General features: G+C 41.1%; 1 protein-coding gene across 6 annotated transcripts in view; it reads right to left on the reverse strand.

Annotated features, from left to right (window-relative positions):
* Positions 1 to 23213, reverse strand: part of sik3 (SIK family kinase 3) — a 38323-nt gene that overhangs the window by 12033 nt on the left and 3077 nt on the right. For 2 of the 6 annotated variants that reach the window (XM_070828901.1, XM_070828899.1), the window contains exons 2-16: positions 11029 to 11145; positions 10530 to 10593; positions 10146 to 10307; positions 9873 to 9997; positions 9526 to 9649; positions 7957 to 8075; positions 7179 to 7289; positions 6928 to 7062; positions 5759 to 5839; positions 5074 to 5183; positions 4676 to 4832; positions 4316 to 4465; positions 4154 to 4227; positions 2587 to 2721; positions 1423 to 1564 (exon numbers count right to left, since the gene is read on the reverse strand). In XM_070828901.1, the coding sequence (XP_070685002.1) occupies positions 1423 to 1564; positions 2587 to 2721; positions 4154 to 4227; positions 4316 to 4465; positions 4676 to 4832; positions 5074 to 5183; positions 5759 to 5839; positions 6928 to 7062; positions 7179 to 7289; positions 7957 to 8075; positions 9526 to 9649; positions 9873 to 9997; positions 10146 to 10307; positions 10530 to 10593; positions 11029 to 11145 (1806 nt within the window). The remainder of the gene's footprint in view (positions 1 to 1422; positions 1565 to 2586; positions 2722 to 4153; positions 4228 to 4315; positions 4466 to 4675; positions 4833 to 5073; positions 5184 to 5758; positions 5840 to 6927; positions 7063 to 7178; positions 7290 to 7956; positions 8076 to 9525; positions 9650 to 9872; positions 9998 to 10145; positions 10308 to 10529; positions 10594 to 11028; positions 11146 to 23213) is intronic. The other 4 variants (XM_070828898.1, XM_070828900.1, XM_070828903.1 and 1 more) reach the window with 4 other exon arrangements.

The following is a 23213-nucleotide window of genomic DNA, read 5'->3' on the forward strand; positions in this document are numbered from 1 at the left end:
TGATGTATAATGTAAAAGCGCTTTGAGTAGTCAAAATGACTAGAAAGGCGTTATACAAATACTCATCTCAGCTAACTAACACTCATTTGCTATTGCTATAGTGTGAAGAGCTTCCTCCAACCAGTACCCAGAACACAGCAAGGACAAGGACCACTTTTTGACTTCAGAACCACAAACTTTTTCCAGCCTGGTTTATTCAACGCAAGCATCACAACAAAGGACCTCTCTTTTATTCTTTTTCATCTCACACACACACACACACACACACACACACACACACACACACACACACACACACACACACACACACACAGACACACTCTCTCTCTCTCTCTCTCACCCTATTGCTGTATACTTAGGAACATTTAGTTGGACTATATTGTGTGTTTGACTTTGCTATGTTTTCATAAATGCTTTTGAGTATACTTACTGGTCTCTGTTAAAGTTGTATAAGAGTACATGATGTCTTATATGCTGTCATGAAGTCCCAAATCCTTTAATTAGCTATCTATATGCTTATTTAGTTATTAAGTTAATTATTTATCATAATTTCAAATTGATAGTCTAGTATATTTCATGAGACAGAATTAGTTAAACAAAGAAATGGTGCCCTGGAGTGGATCCTACCCCACGACAGGACATTAGTGGGTCCTGACGGCCTGATCTGAGCTCGAGGGACAAACACAGGTAGTCAGTGCTGAATAATGGCACGCAGCCTAATTAAATGATGCAGCTCATTTTTCGTTTTGCAATACTGTAACTTGAAATGAATCCACTAAAAACTAATTAAAACGGAAAAGGGTGAGGAAAAAGAGAGTGGGTTATTTGAAAACCATGAACTAATAAGAATTCACAAACATGGACCTCACAGCGTGGCAAGCTCAGCAGCCCTGAGCAGTTTTCTGCCATTACCTCCTTACTGTAGTTTGACTGTTTCTGTTTTGCACTCAAATGATAGCCAAGACTACAGGAGACAGCATAAGGAGCAGAATGCACCAGTCAGCAAGTGTGGGGGCGGATGGGGGCTCATCCCATTGGTCTATATCCAGTAAACAAATGCTTCCACACTGACTGCTGCATCACTGAGTTTACCTCTGCCATGGATCTTGGTTTGTATTCCCGAGAGAGTAAAAATTGCATCACACTAGCTGCAATGTCTGACTATTTCTGCACTTTTTGCCTTGGGAGCCAAATGTGTTGCATCAGTGTTTGCAAGCACCTAGTGGCCCTTCTTATTTGAGCAGCTGATAAGGTAGGGGGGTTGCGGAAAGTACAGACCAGAGGAGAGTTTCTGATATCTTAGCACTCAGTGAAGTTATTGTTCAGTCATTGTGTGACTCTCCAACACAAATGTTGCCTTAGCTCCACTGAGACACTGAGAAAAAAAGTACTAAACTTATGTTTTCAAGTATGCCGATGTACCTGTTTGAGTTGCTTAATAAGGCTGCTGTTCTCCAGATGAGCCTTGAAGGCCTGGATGGTGGCGGCACCGTCAGAGAACCGTCTGACAGGTGAGAAGCGCTCCATGGGGAGATGAAGGGTGTTACAGTCCTTGTAGCTGGATCTGAGGAGGAAGGGACCACAGGGAGCAGACACAAACACGTGTGTATGCACATACACACATACCCACACACACACACACACAACATGACAGGTAACACAGACACATTGACACAACCATATTCAGTCACACAGACACAGAAACAAACACATGGGTAAGCTTTAGCTCTTCAACGGAGATGTCAAAAAAACTGATCCAGTAGCTATTCTTCAAATGATTTCATCCATCCTGTCAATCATGAGAGAGCAGTTATGGAGGGAATTTTAAGTTGGAAGAGGATCTGCACACTATTGGCTATGACTCAGGTTTTAGAGGCTGGTCCTATTATTTTGATAGTTGCACAGTGAGAACGTTTTCCATCACTTTTAAAAACCCTGAGACATTGACCCACAAGTATAGGAGACAAAAACCCTCACGATAATAAATGTCACGGCGGATCATCAGTTAAAAGGTAAGTTACACTATATACATACCGCTATAAGGAAACTGAGGGCAACGCTGCCAATAAAAGGCTTTTAAGGAACTAAATTACTGAACAAGACGGATATTTGACAGGAAAGAATGACGCAGCTGTCACTTTCATAAAGGGAACGGGTTTTTCCATCAGAAAGTGGCTACCAGATCGAAGCATTTGCTAGCCACTAGCAGATGCTGTGAGGGGCTGCTAATACAAGGACAATCTGCTAAATTTTTGGAGAGAACCTGTTACATACCTGTTCTTTTCAGGTTTTTTGGGAAGTAATAGACATTTCTCCACATCATCAGTAAGCCACGATTCAAAATAATGTGCCATACACCTCCTACCCCACTACTGACAAATAATATCCTTCCTGTTTGGGAGGTGCATGTTATTACCTGGTGTGAGTACATCATCACCAGTGTGTGTGAAAGATCTTCTGTGTATGCAAGTAAGTGTGTGTGTGTATGAGAGAGAGAGAAAAAGATAGAGATAGGCTTAATATGCCCATTTAATGTTTGTGTCTGTGTTTGTGCATATACAGCTCGGAGCGGGCGTGTCCCCTCACCGGGTGTGTGTGTCGAGGGCCCAGCCCCCCCTCTGGCGGGGGCCCTGGGGCCGCTGTGACTCTGCCGAGGGCTCGCCATGCGATGTGCTCATTAGTGCGTGCGTCGTGTGGCGCTTGGAGCGGTTCGCCAGGTACCTGGGCCGCAGGGAGGGGGGAGGACGGGGGTGAGGGTGGGAGACAGGAAGCAGCGCTGGTCAGCTCTCTGTCCTCATTGGCTAATGGAGACGGGGGGAAAGGCCCTCCCCTTCCCACCTCTGCCAGTGGGTGCCATCATTCATATCATCTTAGCCAATCAGAAAAACATAGATAAAAATTACACCATAGATGGATGTTATAGCTTACGGGTATCCCACAACCCCCCAGCTTTCAGTTTATGGATTGGACTGGTTGCTATTTTTAAATCACTGGTTTCGCAAGCTTCAGAGTTAGCAAAGCTATGTGACAAAGGGTGAGAAAGCCCAGAGAATAATTTGGCTTGTACTGAAATGAGAGATAATGAAGCCCTTGGCCAAAGAGTTTGAGAGATAAGAAGGCTGGATTTGATTTTGGAACTGTGGGAGACGGCACTTGCGCAATGGAGAAAAGAGGGTAGATAGGGTAAGCACCACAGCAGAGTGGCCACAGTCCGTGGGGGAAAAAGCAGAGCAGCCTAGAGGCACTCACTCCCAGCAACCCAGGACACCAGCGAAGTCTACAGAAGGTGCTGTCTGAAGAGGATCAACTGGGAAACCCTAACTGGGACTCCTGAATCTGACACCTCAACTCCATATACCAAACCTGTGCCTATCCTTACTCTGAAATAATATCAGTTCCTATGTCAAAGCTCTTACAAGAGAGAGCTGCTGGTGGCCACGTCAGACTGTTATGTCGTGAGCTAACAGCACAAAGCACAGCCTCTGAGCTGATAATAACTAATAGGTAACATTACATTTGTCACAACTGTTTGACATATGTTTATATGATTATGGCATTTAACAGCTGTTTATTTGTTAGACTGAAAAACTAAAGAGAGGCTGTCAGTCAGTGGTTAGTACAGAACAAACAAGGGGCCCAGTGGTGGCGGCCAATCCTCTCATCAGTGTTGTGGACTCATACTCCAGAAAAGCTAGTCAGACAGACTGCGCTCATGTGTTGAAGGAAAGCCTGAAGGGAGGGAGTGGTATTTTTTCGGTTGGATATTTTCAAAATCTGGCCACTCTAGCTAGTTCCTCCAACATGGCAGACTCTGCCTTGAAATTCTCACATAAACATCTAGTTTTGCTTTCATTCTATTCAGTGAACATATGCACTTACCCTCTGCTGACTATGCCAAGTGCTGCATTTCACTGCCCTTGTGTATTCAGGCCTATAAATGGTTGCTTGCAGACGCAGTGATGTGGATCTGCATTCCGACTGCTAAATCATTTTAATTATTCAATTTCAATCAAAATTGTTTGTTGTTTTCTCAAATCACTCATTTTTTACGCTAACTATCCTCATTTCAACATCCATGCTCTCCAGAGTATCCAGTTTAGACAGCACTTCTGAACGGTGTAGCCCTTCACCTAAAACAATCTTGGTAGGTTACCTCTGTACTGCCTCTTGGTCTGGCTCTCCATCTGAACCCTCCTCATCCACTGGAGGTACTGCAGGGATAGGGTGCTATGAGAGGCGAGAGTTTACCAGTCAATACAGGTACAGTTTATATGAGGGGAGAATACACAAATTGCACACATGCAGAAATCCTCACCGGGCTGGCAACAAGTGGTGAAGGCCCCCGGGGCCTCTTGAGGAGCTGCGCGTGTAGTTGGATGTTGGCCCCGCCGTCCGAAGCTCTTCGACCAAGAGGCCCCATGCCGTTGAGCAGCTGCAGAGTAGGTGGCTGCAGTAAGGACTGCTCCTGGAGAATCAGCAGACACAGGAAGTCAGATTGGAGGGGAAGATCAACAGGGTTGGTATTTTGAGCCTCTATGGAGGTTTTTGCAAATTAACTAATTACTTCCAGGGGCCCCGTGCCAAAGCTCTGATGTTATCAACGTTTTTCTTACTGCAGTGAAAAAGCAGAATATCCCCACCCTTTCGTGACTTATTCTAACCCTACTGACAGTACCTTGTACTCCAGCTGCTGTGTGGGCTGCAAGCTTTGTGTTGGCATGAGAGTATGCATTTGGCCCATGGCGGGCGCCAGTGCAGGGAAAGGAGGCTGGGGCACTGCACCACGAGGGAAACCCGCTGGTAATTTCTGGAGGTCCTCCTGCATCTCTGTCCTGTGAGGGAGGGAGAAGGAAAGGAAAGAGTCAGTGCTAGTTAAATTATTTAATAAACCTTAAATAACCAACACTATCCTTGCATCACTACACCCACCAATAAATATGTCTTATTTGTGATCTTCAACTCCTTATTTAACAGGCTATAAAAAAACTATTTCATTTGATTCGTTGGTGGGTTTAAGAAAAGCACTGAGACAATTTCTTTGCACACATTAGAAACAGCTGAGTGTTGCGTTACCTTTGGTCTGGTACACCCACAGTATGACGCCTCATCGAAAGGTAGCGAGCCATGGCTTCGGGAGATGGTTCCTCCCCTTCGTCACTGTCCAGTGCCATGCTGCCATCCGTCTTAACAATAAATACGCAAACATTTTTGGTCAATAGTACTGCCCTCTGGTCGTCTGCGTTATATGCTTGTGTACATGTGTGGCAAGTATCAAAACGTAATATAAAATCTAAATCTATTTGAATCCTAATATACATGTTTCAAAGTTCAGGTATTCTATTAAAATCCCTGCAAGAATGCAATGATCTGGTGATTTTTGTGTTTCACAGTATTTGTGTGTTAGCATTAAACCTGTGTGAATTATGTTTGAGTATGTGAACACGTGTATATATATTTGATTATGCGTGTCTGAGAAGAATCTATGAAATGGATCCTGGGCTGCATGAAAACTAGTAAACTGTAAATAATGGACAGAGCCAGTGACTACAGACTGTTGTGATGACTGAGTTGTGCTACAAAGAAGTGAAGCAATTCCTTCCTATGTTAAGGAACTTCTTCAGAAACAATTTTCACCGCTCATAGTTGTTAAGTAAGGGACAATTACTCCATAAACAAAGTCCTGCCTGGTCCTAGTTTGTGTGTATGATTCTCACTGCTGGCCACTCACAGCCAGGCCGAGACAACCAGGTCAACTCACCTCAACAATCTGGTTCTCTGGGTTGATGAGCTGGACATGGGGAACAGTCATGCTAACGGGATTACTCTGTGGATCCGTCTGTTAGGCATGGAAACGCATGCACACGCACACACACAGACACACACACATCATGTGAGGATTACACTAATTTTCTAACAATCTCCTTAGGTCAGTGGGATTGGCAGATGTGGCATGAAGCAAACTCTGTCCAATCAGTGGACAGACATAATGACTAAGGTAGGATACACTACTGAAACAGTCCAAAGGTGCCTTCAAGAAAATGATTCCTCTTTAAGCTCTCACAATCATCCATCACTTTTGCATCAATGAGGAAGCTCTTGACATATCTCTGAAAAATCAATTTACACTTATGATCAGTTCGTAGTATAGACAGATCCACATAGGATTCATCAGCTATAACCATAACAAGCATGATTACAATGTTTATGTTAAGATAATATTTTTTATATATATATATATATATTTTTTATATATATTTATATATTATCTTAACATAAACATTGTAATCATCTACAAAATGGATAGCTAACAATGTTGAAGGAGTGGTCCCAAAGCCCTAACATAAGTAGCGCTATCCAAGTTGAATTTAGTATAACATGGACACAAGCTAACATTAGACTCCAGGGAAATTCCATTACATACAAATGATGACGGCTAGCATCCACTAAAACAAGACAATTCAACTTCATCAGGCTAATTAACAATCCCAAGCCTGACATATCATCATGCGGGCAGTCAAGAACTGATCTCCCAGAGGCCTCTTCAGTCGTCACTCCTCCCAAGGGCATTGCATGAGCCAAACAGGAGCTTTATTTCTGCTTTTTTTTCCATTTTAGTTTTTTTTTTCCTTTCATTTTATTGCCTGTGAATCCAACCTCACAAACCCAGACCATCCTTCCAATTTCAAAAACTCATCCGAATCACAAAGGTGACCCATGTTGGATTCAAAACATTTGCATGTCTGTGGTGTGTTATAATCAGGTTGTGACCCACTGGCTCTACAAATCTTGTTTACGTCTACATCTAAAAATTGCCATTGAATAGCCTCAACTCTCCAAAATACTATCAAACCATTTCAAAAATTGTTACACGCAGGCTGCGAAGTCGCCATCATAGTATGCAAACACAATCAATGGACAATGAATTACCTGTACAGGGTTAAGAGGATAGCTAATGGAGCGCGGTGTGGGTGGGGCAACACGTAGGGTCTTGTTTTTCTTGAGGCGGTCAGCCAGCAGGCTGTAGATGGCACTGTAGTGATCATATGCATCTGTTTGTAAGGACTGCAGAGAAAAAAGGAGGACAGAAATTAGTTGTTGAAATTACTTCTAACAAAAAGGCAGTGCTGAAAGTGTAAATACGTGGGACAGTGTGAGTCCACTATGTGTTTGTGTCCAACCTGAAGTGTGCGCTCTCGGTCCAGGCCCATCTCAGACATGGCTATCAGCACCTGCTCGTTGATGAGCTCTGTGTCTCTCTCCGTCTTCACCTGCTCACACTCTGCAATCAACTGGAAGGGGTGACATATGACAATGTCATACAGTATGTTAACCTTGCATAGTCTTTCCTTTCACAGTCTGAAGAACCTTCTCCATTATAAAAAAAGAAGTGAAGGAATAGTTCAACATTTTACACTACAGGATGTAAAGATTAAACAACTGAGATGTAAATGGTGATTTGTGCGCTCTAGAGGTACCGGTAGATAGACATTTCAGTGTTTGTGCTAATGGGAGCAGACCGTAACCTCACATGTATTAAACGGACAGATATGATTGGCAATAATATTATCTAACTCACCACCAGAAAACAAATAAGCTTATATCTCAAAAATGTCAAACTTTTGCTTGAATAGTTGAAAATATTAGAACAGTCTAGATCAGGGGTGCCCAATACGTCAATCGCGATCTACCGGTCAATTGCGAAGGTAGTGCGGGTAGATCGTGTGACATAAAAAAAAAAAAAAAAGATTTTAGTCTATCATCTACCATCCCTAATTAGGACTAAGCCGTTTTAGACTAAAGTCATAAAATTCTTACTAATAATTGAGACACACAATTTACAGAACTAGAGGAACACAATTACCCAACAATAACATAGCATTAGATAAATGATCGTTATATGACCCTGCCCTAAGTGACATTTTTTTTTTCTGCTGAATACATCTAATGAGGTCTCACCCTGTCGAAGTCTGGGTCCGGGTCTCCTTGTCTCATCCACTTGTTCTTACAGATTTGTTCCATGGTCAATCGTCTACTGGGCTCCAGCACCAACATATGTCTGATCAAGTACTCACAGTCTGCACAAACACACAAACAAATAGGTGCACTCACATAAGATTTTTTTTTTTTTTTTTTTACAAAGCACTGTTGTGCTTTTTATAGTAGAAAAAAGCATCACAACATCCATAGAAAGGAGTGGTTCCAATGAGTGTTTTCTCACTATTGGAATCAAACGTACCCAACACAAATTCAAGCTGACCAAGGCCACTGTTGAAAGGTGGTCTGATGAATTTTTTACCACTGGGAGCACTGTGGAGAAATGTCTTCACGAGCAGGTCCCAGTTTTGTTTGTAAAATGATCAAGGACGTCATTGTGCACACACGATTGGGACAATTTACATGCTGCCCTCTGTATCACACTGTTCTGTTGATCATCAGTTTGTGGCAGTAACACGAATAATCACAAATAGTAATGCCCAAACAAACATGGCAAAAGAGAAGACTACTGGCAAACAGATATAAATAGAAATATTGTAACCTGCGTTGCACAAAAAAAAACCAAATAAAAATTTGCACATTTTTATGAGGAAGGAAATGCACTCAGCATGTTTATTCAACCTCAAGGATACACACAGTGTGCAGTGGTGAGAAATACTGAACACAGCTCTTGTTTGTTTCTAGAAAAATCCACAGAGCACCTTTAAAGCTGCCTTTCAAACAAAGAGTGGTAAGAGCTCCATACTAATGCCTGGCTCACACTACAGGAGTTTAAAAACCCCAACCTATTTTGAAATCAGGTTGTATCACACAAATCTTCATAGGTATTCTTTTCTCTAATCTCAAACATGCACGCACAACAAGATTTGAAAATAATGGTGCATCACATTCTAAACAATATGATTAAGATTATCGTGTTGGAGGGAGCAGTGGACCACCTCGCATCGCCTGATCTCATGAGAAAACAGATTTAAACAAAATGGAAATGGATGTCATGCAACTTCCTATTATGCAGTAATAAAAAACAAGAAGACAGAAGTCTCAGTGGAAAAATGGTCTGGGAGATGTGATTAAGACTGGCTGTCTGAGATCTTAACCCTAAGTTTTAATATCTGCAGTATGCTAACACTAGCTAATGGTAGCCTCAAGGGCTAGGATCTTTAACGCTGCTTGGCAATATGCTGCTCCAACTTCTGTCTTCTTGTAGACTTGTCTCTCTCATTGGCTATTGTGCTCCGGCTTGGAGAGTAGTGACGTTATTATCCAGATTTTGAATCTTAAGTATCGCACATCTTAAATCATCGGGGCAGCCCCATGGAGCCTTTGAGCAGATCTGGAGGTTTAAGATTGACTCTGTAAAACCCTCACATTACCAGATAATCTGGGCTGAACATCAGTATTGAATCAGCAACAAGAGGAGTTGAGTGGCACTTAGATGGAAAAGAAGCTAAAGACATCTTGCTCTGATTAAGGTACCGGCTGGAGGAGTGAACAGACGTGGGAGACAGAATGAATAGACCAGAACCTTACCTGTGGACATGAAGAAGGGGATGCGGAACTTGCCACTGAGGACTCGTGCCCGCAAATTTTGTAGAGTGCTGCCATCGAAAGGCAAGGCTCCACAGACCAACACATATAACACCACGCCTAAGCTCTATACAGAAAGACAGCAGGAAATGAGGCGTGAGTACATTATGCTTTATTAGGATTTAGATCAACAATTGAAGTGATTATTAATACATCCTGAGCTATATAGACTATTACATAAAGTGGGTACTACATTTTTAGACAAAAAAACACTGTCAGGGCCACTGATTCATTCAGGACTGTGTGCTGTAGCCCAACAAGGCTTAATGAAGAAATAAAAGTCCACTCACCCATATATCTACTTTAGGCCCGTCATATTCTTTGCCCTCAAAGAGTTCTGGTGCGGCATAGGGGGGGCTGCCACACCATGTCTTCAATAGCTGGCCTCGAGAAAAGAGGTTACTGAAGCCAAAATCTGACATGGGGAGAGAAGATTGTTCAATCTTATCACTTTCTTCTATAAAGTTAATTCAGTCAACCCAAAAAATGTTTCAAAAGCACATGTACCACTATATTAAATTTCCCAGCCCTACAATCTTAAATGCCAACACACACACACACACCTGCAATTTTTATGTTTAGATTGTGATCCAGCAGTAGATTCTCAGCCTTAAGGTCTCTGTGGACGATGCTGCGGCAGTGACAGAAATGGACTGCTGCCACAATCTGCTTGAACTTCTTCCTGGCGTCCTTTTCTGCCATACGGCCGTGAGCCACAAGGTGGTCTAGGCGCGCACACGCACGCACACACACACACACACACACACACACACACACATGCGAAATCAATCTGTGTTCAAGCATGAACAATAAAGGCAGGTTTAAAATTTTAGATAAAGCTGTGATCTGACACCAGGCAAAGTTCAAGAAGAAATAAACTGTAAAGCAGAAGATGAGGCATTGGCGAAGACAATCTCCATGAAGGTATCAGTGAGGAACTCCCTTACCGAATATCTCTCCACCACTAGCGTACTCTGTTACCAGGTAGATCATCCTCTCTGTCTCCATCACCTAAAAACACAAATAGATGATCACCTACAGACAGGCCATCGTGTAGTGATGGGCAGTTCACGTGTTACACAACAGAATGAAAAAGCAGTGTTTGGCATACAAAGATGAAGATTTATATAGAGCAAAAACTGCCATTTATTCAGTGTAGTGTTCAATGTATGTATTAAGACTGGGACAATATGCTTATCTCCCAATTTGATCAGCGAGTTTCTCCATGGCTGCGCCACTAAATGCCAGATATATTTTGTATTGAGTACGAACCAATTGCTATAGTCTTCAACACCTTGGTCTAGTTAACTCAAAAAAACAATAGGAGGTAACATCATATCCTGCTAAACCAATACATATTTTATTTGTCTTACTGGGCTACAGGTCTCAGGTGTAACATGTGAGCAGAGTGCATTATTTGCTCTGTGGGTGAGTGCAAGTGTGCACCTGGTAGAGACGGATGATATGGGGGTGCTTCAGCAACTTCATGATTTGCACTTCTCTGAAGATCTTTTTCAGGTTCTCATCATCCAGCTGGGTCTTATCCACTATTTTTATAGCCACCTGAAAACAGAAGGACAAGAAAGAGATGGGGGGGGGGGGGGGGGGGGGGGGAATAAGGATGAATGATGAGAGGGGATTAGGTGATGAACAGAATGAGGGCAAGATTAAGGAGGAAACAATGAGGGAAAGAGTGGGCATGGAAGACAGAAAGACAAACAGAGAGTAACAGAAAATTAGGAGACAACACAGCAATTGTCTTACACCATGCAATATGTTTACCAGCTGTTGAGTGCTCACATACAGTCAAAACATTTACATTAACCTTGCAATATTGCTGTGATGTCACAATAGTCTCACTGCTGAGTGGCAAGAATATAACCAAAATACATAATAAACATGAACTAGAAAATTTCAGATGGAAATGGTGCCGGTGGCCCGGCGTCTATCCCAGGTGTGCAGACGCCCTTTCTTCACTATGAGCAACACACGCCCTCACTGACACAGAGCTAAGGTGAAACCTCTCAAACCCCTGCTTACTACTTCAAGGATGTGCATTTAAAGCAAAAACACTATTCGAGAGTCACTGTGAACTATTTGAACTATTTGAAAATTATTTGAATAGTTGATCTTCCCAAGCTGGAAGACTTGCTGGATGAAATGGGAATCAGGCTGTCTACGCAACAAACAATTAGAAACTATTTGTGCTTACATCTTTACACAGACGTGCCTCCATCTCAGCACCCCATATCAATCTACTGCTCCCGATAGAGCACCGGTAATGCAAATGTACTTAAAAAATTAAAAAATAATAATAATCTATCCAATGTTTTATAATGAATATTTGAAAATCATGGCCCATCCATAGAATCAGGTGAACCACAAGACCCTGGTGAAATATTTCCCGGCACCTATCCGAGGCACGTGGACGCACTCTGAAGTTGTAGTGTCAGATAACCAGATGATGCCATAAGTTCCAAAACAAAGTGTAGAATGACTTAAGCCAAAAAACGTCATACATCATCTGGTGATAACTTACACTTGATGTTTGTTGATGTTGTTTCATGAAGACTTGGCCAATTTTGCCCGAGAACACCACAATAAGCAGCATGGGTGACAGAATTTTCTGGCACTTATTTCTGACAATACTTTCAGCTCAAAAACAACAAATAAGTTGTAGTGAAATCATTTCTCCACTATGAGCAGCACAATACTTCATTGAAGATGCTGATTTATACACTGCTCATAAAATTAAGGGAACAATTAAATCACACATATGATCGATGAAAACTAAATATTCAAGATCAAAATACTGTACATTGTAGATATCACCAAACGATCGAGGGCTGGATTCAAAATCAAAGTAAAAAGGGTCAGGTCAAGGTCAGGGTATCATTGGCTAGTAACCCTCCAAAGATATGCCTCCCCACTGACCCCCCACCAAGCCAGTCATGCTGGATGATGTTGCAGGCAGCATAACGTTCACCAAAGCGTCTCCAGACTCTTACATGTCTGTCGCATGTGCTCAGCGTGAACCTACTCTAATCTGACGGGGCGCCAATGGCAGGCCTGCCAATTCTGGTGTTCGAGCTGCATGGTGCTGGGCTGTGAGCACAGGTTCCACTAGAGGACATTGGGCCCTCATGCCACCCTCATGGAGTTTGGTCAGAAACATGCACACCAGTAGTCTGCTGAAGGTCATTTTATAGGTCCGCTGGGTTGATACCCTTCTACAGCCCTGTCCAGCTCTCCTTATGTAATGGCCCGTCTCCTGGAAACTCCCCCATGGTCTTGAGACTGTGCTGGGAGACACAGCAAACCTTCTTGCAAAAGCATGTATGGATGTGCCATCCTGGAGGAGCTGGACTACCTGTACAACCTGAATGGGCTGCAGGTACGGCCTCATGCTAGGACACTAGCAAAAATGCGAAACCAGAAAAGAATCAGTCAGGAAGGATAAGCAGAGAGAGAGTCTGTGGCCACCACCTGCAAAACCTTTCCCTTTTTGGGGAATGTCTTGCTGTTGCCTCTCCAGTGCACTTGTCACTTTCATTTGCACCAAAACAGGTGAAATAGATTCACAATCACTTATGTTTCCTAACTGGACAGATTGATATCCCTGAAGTTTAATTGGCTTGGTGTTACACTGTGATGATTAAGCGTTCCCTTAATTATTTTGAGCTGTGTAATAGGTTTGTATCGTCTTTAAAATGTAGGAGCTCTCGCAGATTAAAAACTCCTATCATCTCAGTAGTTGAACTTCTGGGGACACACTCACAGACATTCACACTCAAATGTGCACACAAGCATGCACACACACAAACCCTCTCTCCCTTCAAGAGTCATAGGGCTCTCATTCTAACTCAACACAGTATACACCCATTAAACATTCTGAAAAGGATCTAAAAAAACATAAAATATTAACTGTGATTGCATGAAAACAGTGCTATCAAATTTTGCTGAATAAAATCTTATAGAGGTTACCAGGCATTTATTCGAAGCAGGCTTAGAGACAAGCCTTGACTTCTCAAACGCGGGACTTTCTCCCAGAAGACCTAACCATATGTTTCAGAATGTAATCGACATGTTTATAGCGCATACTCTGCATGAAAGCCATTGGGCTACTTGATCCTGGGCAATTTAATTTATTTTTTGGTATATGTGCTGGCAACACTGCAGGATGAGTAGGCCAAAAACATACGGAGGAGGATTAAGTATGAGAAATAGTAAGAGTGTGAGTAAAGATTATCAGACACCTTCCAAGAAAGAAAAAAACCAAACAACATGCTGCAAACACCTTTGCCATTTGGTAATGGGTAGACAACTTTGACTTTTTCTTTCCCTTTTCCATGGCACCAAATGTTATTTCAAGACAATTTTCATAAAGAGCAGGTCTAGACCAAACTCTTTGAGAGAGATCCAACGATTCAAGAATTCAAAATCAAAGATTCAACTTCAACAAAGCTAATGTGTGCCTACCAAAAACAGATGTGTGTGAGAAATGAAAAGCATGCATTCTGCATGAACACACACACATATGCAAACTCATCTGTTGGTGCCATCCCGAGCTATCCCTTTCTTTAAAACAGACATGAAGATGATGAGGTCATCTGAAACCTGACATGGCTCACTTCCAGCTCCACACAGGAAGAGGAAGCTCCTGAGAGAGCGCAGAAGATCTAACAGTGGCATTAATCCAGATCAATGTGTGTTAGTGTGTAGCCCTTTAAGACTGTTGGACAATTGTAATATGTTGATGAGACCAATGTCAGTTTACCAGAGTTGTTTTTATGCAAGTGGATGAGTTCTTAATTTAAAAAGATATTGATGAATCCTATTGATTTCATCATAATTGGTGGAATATGACCCAGTCTTATGCCTGGGCCACACTGCTATGCGTAACTATGCGCAGCAGCTACTTCGTTGAAATGCTGTGGGTCGCACGTGTGTGGTGTACTCACACAGCATGGCTGCAGTAGTGCTGCTGCTGCCAGCCTAACTTTCTTTCTACATTGAGTTTGCCTTTGATAATGGCATACAATAATGAAATGAGGGGATTTTGTCCACAGAAACACTACAGGGCTTCCCATTTTAAAACCATAACAGAAAGTGCTACGTTAAACAAAAGAAATTCATGTCTATCTCTTACTCCACTGGTTCAGATATTGAAACTGTAGTGAATGATGAATAATGTTGTTGGCATGATGTTCATATGACTATCACAGATCATTTTCACTGTCTATTTTTGCTGTGAACCATTGCGGATAAAATAGTTGGGACAGCACAGCAGCATGTAAACTGCACCTGATCACGTAGGCTGTGTAGCTGTTCCAACTTGTTCCACAGCGCACATGCACTGTTCAGGTAGGCAGCGAGTCCCTGGGATTATGGCCCGCCTCATGCAGTTACACTTTCTTTGAACTGGCATATTGCTGCTGAAATCTTAAAAACTGCCATATGTGAAGACACTGCACATCGTCAGAAATAGTATCATTAAAAACAACTTGGCGAGTGTCTGACTGTAAAACCTGGCAATGAGATTGTTCAATGCAGCGGGGCTAGAACAGCGGTTTAAGAGGTACCTAAACTGGAAACTTCCAGACCTAAATTGTTACCATGTGATTGCGAAATATAAAGTTTACAAAATACCTTTATAGCCACAGCAATCAATGCACATTGTCACTTTTATTTTACCAGCTGCTCATATTAACATTGACTGTTTTGATCATGATTATTTAATGGTGGCTAACTGCCAGAGTAACACCCGAAACGCATAGGGCACAAATGCGACGCAACAAGTCTGTAACAGCATGCTCAGTGCAGAGAGAATCCATTATAATCAACTGAAAGTGCTACACTAACCAATGAAGCTGTGTGCACACCTCTATTTTACATCTCTGTTTCTATGTGGCTGGTCTCTTGTTTTTTTTTTTCCTGGCTATGTGGCTCTCCAGCAGGTTAAAAACTACATAGAACTGTGTAGAAAACAAGTACAATCTGTTTGAAAATGTTTAAAATAAATACCTTGTTGTATCAAATCGCTGTGTATCCATCATCCTGTTGTTATATAATAATATAACATTATTAATATTTTGTTTTATTAAGTTTATTTTATTTATTTATTATTCAGTTTATCTCAGAAGTAAGCCTGAACAATTAATTGAATTGAGACAGATATTACAATGTAACAGAAAACAATTTTTAAATCGCAAAAGCTGCCATTTCTTCAACTTTCAAGACTTTGTCCGAACCCTGTCAACGGCTAGACACATTGGGAGCTGGGGTGTCGCAATGGGGTGTTGCAAACATTTCAGATGATTGTTACCATGTCTGCCTCCCCCAAAGGAGCTCACAACTTGCCATGCAAGCATAGGCATAGTGTGGTTAGCTGGTAAGCTGTGCTCCACAAACAACTGTGTGGCCAATGTATATCTCAAAGGTTGGGTTTCCAGCTTTAGCTCCCGCCAAGACACAGTAAATACGTTGTCACTGAGAGCACGTACCTTTGCAGCCTCAGGGTGTTCAGTCTGCTTCGCACTAGCTTCAGTGACTCTGGAATTTTCCCTCCAAAGATCTGGGTTCACACACGCACAAACATCCACACACTCCTGAGAGGGTGGCTGTGATGAGATAGTGCCACATAGCTTCTCCGATCACAAGACAGTGACCTCAAAACAGCACAGTGCCAGAGCAGCTAGTGCCAAACACAGGAGGCTGAACCATTTACTGTACATGGCACAACATGTACAGTACAAATAATAGAGGCTGTCATATTTAAGACATCAAAACTATGAAAGAACACATATGGAATAATTTATGAAACAAAAAAAGAGTTAAACAAAACAGAATATGATACGATTTTAGATTCTTCAAAGTAGCCACCTTTCGCTTTGATGACAGCTTTGCACACTCTTGGCATTCTCCAAATCAGCTTCAGAAGGGAGTCACCTAAAATGGTGTTCCAGTAGTCTTAAAGGAGTTCTCAAAGGTGCTAAGCACCTGTTGGCTGCTTTTCCTTCACCGACTCAATACAAACGCTCTCACTTGGGTTTAGGTCAAATGATCGTGAAGACAAGGTCATCTGATGCAGCACTCACTTACATAGCCTGGACGTGTGTGTGGGTTAGGGTTGGGGTCAATGTTCTGTTTAAAAGCAAATGATGATCCCACTAAGCACAAACCAGATGGGATGGTGTGTCACTTCAGAATGCTGTGATAGCCATACTGGTTTAGTGGGCCTCGAATTTTGAATAAATCACCAACAGTGTCATAAGCAAAGCCCCCCCACATCATCATACCTCCTCCATGTTTCAAGGTGGGAACTACACATGTAGAAACCATGCGCCCACCTTTTCTGTGTCTCTCAAAGACATGGCAAGTGAACCAAAAATCTCAAATTTGGACTCATCAGGCCAAAGTACAGACTTCCACTGCTCTAGATGTTCATTCCTTGTGTTTCTTGGCCCAAGAAATTAACTTCTTCTTGTTCTTCCTCAGTAGTGGCTTCTGTGCAGCAACTCAACCAAGAAGGCCTGACTCACACAGTCTCCTCTAAACAGTTGGTGTTGAGATGTGTCCGCTACTTGAACTCTGTGAAGCATTTATGTGGGCTCTACTCAGACCTGCTGTTAATTTGCAGTTTCTGAGGCTGGTAACTCAAATGAATCGTCTGCAGCAGAGGTAACTCTTGGTCTTTGTGTGTTGATGGTCTCAACGAACATTAAGAAGGCAACAAATTCCACAAAATTACTCTTGACAAGGCCATACAAAGCTGATAGAAAGAATGCCAAGAAAGTGCAAAGCTGTCATCAAGGTAAAAGGTGGCTACTTTGAAGAATCTGAACTATAAAACATTGTTTTTCTTCAATATTAATGTACAATGTAGAAAATAATAAAAATAAAGACAATAAAACTATTGAATGAGAAGGTGCGCCCAAACTTTTGTGCTGGTAATTTGGAAAAACAATACAATGGCTTATGCTGGACTCTTTATTAGATTGTTTGTTCGCTTACACTTGTTTATTTCAGTGAACTTTGTAAAGCACTATGAGACACTCTGTTGTGATATTGGGCTATACAAATAAAAGTGAATTGAATTGAATTGAATTATCTTATGTGTGCCACTGTATCTCAGATAAGGAAATGATCTATACCATGCAAGTCAGAGACACAAAGAAAATGTGTTATAATGAATAATAATGAATACAATGAAAAAGATAATGATGAAAAAAATAACTCATAGTCTTGGTTGATTTTTTCATCTCAATATTGTCTGATGAAATAATACGGGAAGTACTGAAACATGAGGGTTGCATTGTGTTTTTGTTTCTAGGTCTACTACAGAGTTTTAGATTTTTAAGAAAAATACAACAATTTAAACACAGCCTGGATTTGTGTTTTATGCTGAATTACACACCATTAAAAGTTAAAAAGATTCCATAAACTGTTCATAAGGCCTTCCAGAATTCTTTGGGACTCTTGGGAATATTTACTTTGAAAACATCCATGACTATGCTATAATGAGGCTAATCCTAAACACAGAATTGGGCCTATGGTGTAACGTCTACAGTGGGAAGCTGGGGCAAGTGCACGCACACATACACAAGTGGTGTGGTCATATTATGTATGAGGTTAACCTACATCAACAGGTGACACAGATTACAGCACCCACAGGGGGTGTAATGCTCAGGCTTAACCCATATCAGCATGAGTGTGTTTTGCTCACACTACCATGCATGTTCACATGCGCGCACACACACACACACACAGAGTTCTGGTTGAAAACATGGCATCATGGCTTTCTGTACATCGAGTCTTTACAGTCGTTCAAATTGAGGCTTGTGTGTGTGTGTGTTTGTAGAAAGTTGTGAGGACATCACATTGCGTCATACAGGGAGAGAGAATATGACGGTACCAACTCAGATGCCAATGATGATGAAAGTGCAGGCAGAGACCAGAAAAAGTACTACTTTCTATAACGATGACAAATGCACATCTTTTACTTGAAAGTTCTCCATTTGGTTTCTCAGCATCTCAGACTAGAACAAATGTGCGCCTGCGACTTTATTCTTCTACTTCCCTACATCTCACAGGGAAACATTGCTCTCTTTGCTCATTTGTCCGACAGCTTTAGTCGCTTTTCAGAGTACAAATCTTCCAAATCATGAATCTCCAGACATGTTCATTTTGAATGTTTGTAATAAACTCAAGTGTTCCTTTATGTATGAGAAAATTCTCCTCCTTAAGCCTAATTAACTGTTTTTTTCTGTTTTTGGATACGCTGGAAAATGCATCGTCATGGAGCTGAAAACAGGCTGTTTTTCTGATGAAAACTTTTAGGACTTTTTAGGAATAACACAGGATAATAACACTACAAACATATGATGATTTTATAAACCTTGATGCACTGCTATATTTTCAATCAATCAATCAATCTTTATTTATATAGCGCCAATGCATAACAGCGTTATCTCAAGACGATTCAGGAATTCAAAATTAAGGATTCAAGAATCCCCACATGAGCAAGCATCAGATATTATATTGAGCAATAGTGGCAGGAAGAACTCCCCTTTAACAGGAAGAAACCTCAAACAGACCCAGGCTCAAATGTGGGTGGCTTTCTGTCAGGGTCCGTGTTGGGTGGAGGTTGGACAGAGAGAGACAAAGAGAGAGAGAGACTGTTTTCAACTGCCCAACAATACATAGACCAGGGGTCCGCAACTAAGTTTGGCCTAGGGCCACATTTTTTCTGACCAACTCAATGGCAGGCCAAAATGACATCTTCGACAGGCAAACCTGTCTTTCCTACTAAAAAACCTTTTTTTTTTCTCATCTATACTATTTTATCTTGTACAACAACGTAATTTAATAAAGTTATTTATTTAAAATTAATTAATTTGCTACAGGCTGTTATTACCGTGTTACTGCTTTGGCTCCACACTGCTGCGTTATGAAACAGACAGTAACCTGGCGATAATAAGGCTGCTGTCTTTACTCACTTAATCACTCACACACACTGTCTTTAAGACTTAACGGTTAAATAATTACAATTTTAAGTAATAAACACTTCTCTGTGCCTAACTGACGTATTAATCATTTTAAGGACATAATTATTTGGCTATCCATTAGTAAAGCAGCCTATTCTCGCATGACATCCTGATGCTGTTATTGTTTTTATGCTGAGATAACGTTGTGTGAGACATTAGCTAGAGATCGCTAGCTAGCAAGAAAAAATGTCACTGTCAAAAGCAAGGAAAAGAAAAGTTGATTGTGAAGGTAGGACGTACAAAGAAGAGTGGAAAGAAAAGTATGCATTCATCCTACCTGATTTTATAAATTCCAAGCCAGTCTGTCTCATCTGCAATGAGGCTGTTGCAGTTTGCAAGGAATACAATATCTGAAGGCCCGCTAGTTGCCGACCACTGATATAGACTAGTAAAATCTGGAAGTCTTTGGAAGCAGTAAAATTAGCACAACCTTTAACATCTAAATTGCAACATCCACATGAATCCAGCACTAATATAAATCCAGAGACATCACTACCACAAACATTGAAACTGTATTACTTAAAGTACACTTTGCTACACTACTTACATACTTTTACCTTAGTAAGATTTAGACTGCAGCATTTCTTTTCTTGTAGTACAGTATTTTCAAAGTACTTTTGCTTAAGTTAGTCCATTTCTAGTTAATGACAATAATGAGGGGCTGCATTTCTGCAAATGGATTTGGAGATCTGGTCAGGATTAATGGTGTCCTCAATGCTGAGAAACACAGGCAGATACTTATCCATCATCAATACCATCAGGGAGGCGTCTGATTGGCCCCAGATTTATTCTGCAGCAGGTCAACGGCCCAAAACATACAGTAAATGTCATTAGGAACTATCTTCTGCTTAAAGAAGAACAAGAAGTCCTGGAAGTGATGGTGTGATCTTTGCTAACCCTAAAAAGAAATCAAAGTCACATGAGAACACAAATTAGGAAGATCAGCAACTACTGTTTTTGTCAATGGAGTCTGGTGGCTTTGAACTGAGCGATGTGACGAGTAAACAAAAAGGATTTTACAGGTCCAGATCTATAGGGATCCTTTCCATAATGTTGTTGGAGGCTTTAAATAACAATCTGAGCATCTCATTCACAAAAATGTACACTTTTAGTGGAAGTACTTTGACGATGGCCCTGAGGAATTACATTTGCAGCCATTGTAGCTTGTTCAACATGCAACACTAACTTGTTTGTAAACTGTTTGTCTTCATACAGCATAGAACCACTTATCGTTATGCACCATTGGTTTTGGCCTTGGTGCCCTCATTTTGGCCACAATAAATGTGTGTTTATCAAAGGCAAAAGTGGCCTTGCCCTAAAGATGACCTTATTCCTGGACTGCAAATGAGATCCAATTTGAGTTTGTCTTTGAGAGGGGTTGCTTTATGTAACTGTGTGACTGGGGAAGTGAGTGAAATTGTGACACAGTGCATTTGGCCTGTTACTTAACACTTGCCATCCTGCCTGCCCTCTAACTCCTACTCCTACTCGCCTAAAAAAAAAAAAAAACACTAAAGAGGAAAGGGGAGAAGACAGGAAAAAGAGGTGCTGGAAAAAAGGCCTGCTTCCCAACAAATAGACAGGTCAGGACATGCCACACAGTGCCATCTTTCACCGATCTGCCTCACCATGTGGTGGGCACAATAAGATAATTTTTTAGCATTTTAATACTTAACTGAATGGGACAGCTTAACAGTAACAGGAAATAAAGGTGGGAGAGACATGGTGGATGAAATGCAGCAAAGTGCCACAGGCTGGATTTGAACCCAGGGTGCTGCAGTAAGGACAAAGCACATATTAATCATATGTGCTCTACCAAGAGCGATAACAGGGCACCACATGCCCCAAGTGCCTTTTTCAAGAGCATCATTACTTGATCTTTAGTAAGGTCATACAAGGGCACTAACCATTACTCCTTTATCAAGCTAGTCAACACCAGTATGCACGTACAAAAAGTCACAAAATAGGCACAGGAGATGAAGGCTGCATAATCAGTCATTACGTTACTGGCAGAACATAAAATCTTAGTAATTATGTTATTGATGAAGTCTATTATGACAGAAGAACAGCAACAATCCATCAGTCTGGATCAATGTATCCATCAATATATCGATTAAATTGTTCAAATGCATTGATTCAGTGAAAACAACTTTATCGACTTTAAGATATACCTTTATCTTGAAATTCCCATGGCACATCTGTGTCATGGTTAGCACTAATGGCGGTTAATCGCAAGCAGCCAAGAAAAGGCAATGGGGATGTTTGCAGAAATCAGAGTAATCAGGAACTTTACAGACTGCTTGACGACTTCACGTGTTGCTTCTAGCTTGATAAGATTCTTTACATTTGGCATGCATGGATGTGCAAGACATTAGGCAAAGGGAACTCACAAACCGTCAGTATCAATGTTGATAGACAACACACAGCATTAGAGAGCAATTAACACTAAACTCATTACACATTATGCTAACTCTCATGTATCAGGCAAGTGAAATTCTGTTATTCAGGTATACAAGTTCCTGGGCTCTCCTCTTTAAACCACAGAATTATTTCTTTTTTCCTTTTCATACCACAACACTTAGAAACCCAGTAATATACAGGTGGGGGCACAATATAATGGTAAAGAAAACACAGCTTTTATAGAGTTGATGCACAGCAAAAGTAACTTACTGTGTTAAATGGCATATGACATTGTCTCAAATGAATCGCAGGCCCCCGAACTGAGTTGAAATCGTATTGTTGTAGATACCAGCAAATATTGCATCATTGTCAAAATAATCAATATAGTGAATTGTGCTGAAAATTGTGGTTTACATCCCTTCAATTGTCTTGTTACAGCTGAATATAGCTGATTTGAGTGTTTTGTGGTATTATGAAATGACAGGACCTATTATTATACCTGACTAGTAGTGATGGACAAATGTTAAAAAACTGTTCCAGAAAAAGTTCCAGAATGTTAATGCAAGATTTCATTAACTCAATTCATTGTGCATAGAAAATAAATTCTATTTAATGTCTAATAATGGCCACAGAAAGGTAAATATCCCATCCCAAGGAAATTGGCCAGTATGTGAAATATCATCTCAAACAGAGTGCACTGAAACACAAGGTGACTACAAGCCTGATTAGTTGCAGTGTTCCCACCATGCTCATTCAGTAGCGGTCCACCACCGCAGCAGAATTGTGAGCACTGCTGCTAAAATCCTCCCTTTCATCTATCTCCAAAGGACATCTATGTAGCATAACAAGTAAGTGGTTAAGTAAGAGTGAGGGAGCGAACGGCAAACAATTTGAGCACGTTTTCAAGGACATTCTACCTTCAAGTTGTGCTGGAAACTCGGGAGATAAACAATATTGGCTTGGATTAGAATATAGAACGGACACAGAGTTGAAATTCATACTGTAATATTTTGTTTGCTGGTAGCTGGTCATCATAAAATCAGCACAACAATTTTAGTTAAGCTTCTTAAATTAGAAGGTTAAGGGTTTATTTCAGTTTCATAGACTTGTGAATTAAAACGATATTTTGATTTGTTGGTGAGACAAACACAACAATTAGAAGTCGAGCCTTTGGACATTGGGAAA

The sequence above is a fragment of the Pempheris klunzingeri genome, chromosome 4 (genome assembly GCF_042242105.1).
Source record: "Pempheris klunzingeri isolate RE-2024b chromosome 4, fPemKlu1.hap1, whole genome shotgun sequence".
NCBI lineage: Eukaryota > Metazoa > Chordata > Actinopteri > Acropomatiformes > Pempheridae > Pempheris > Pempheris klunzingeri.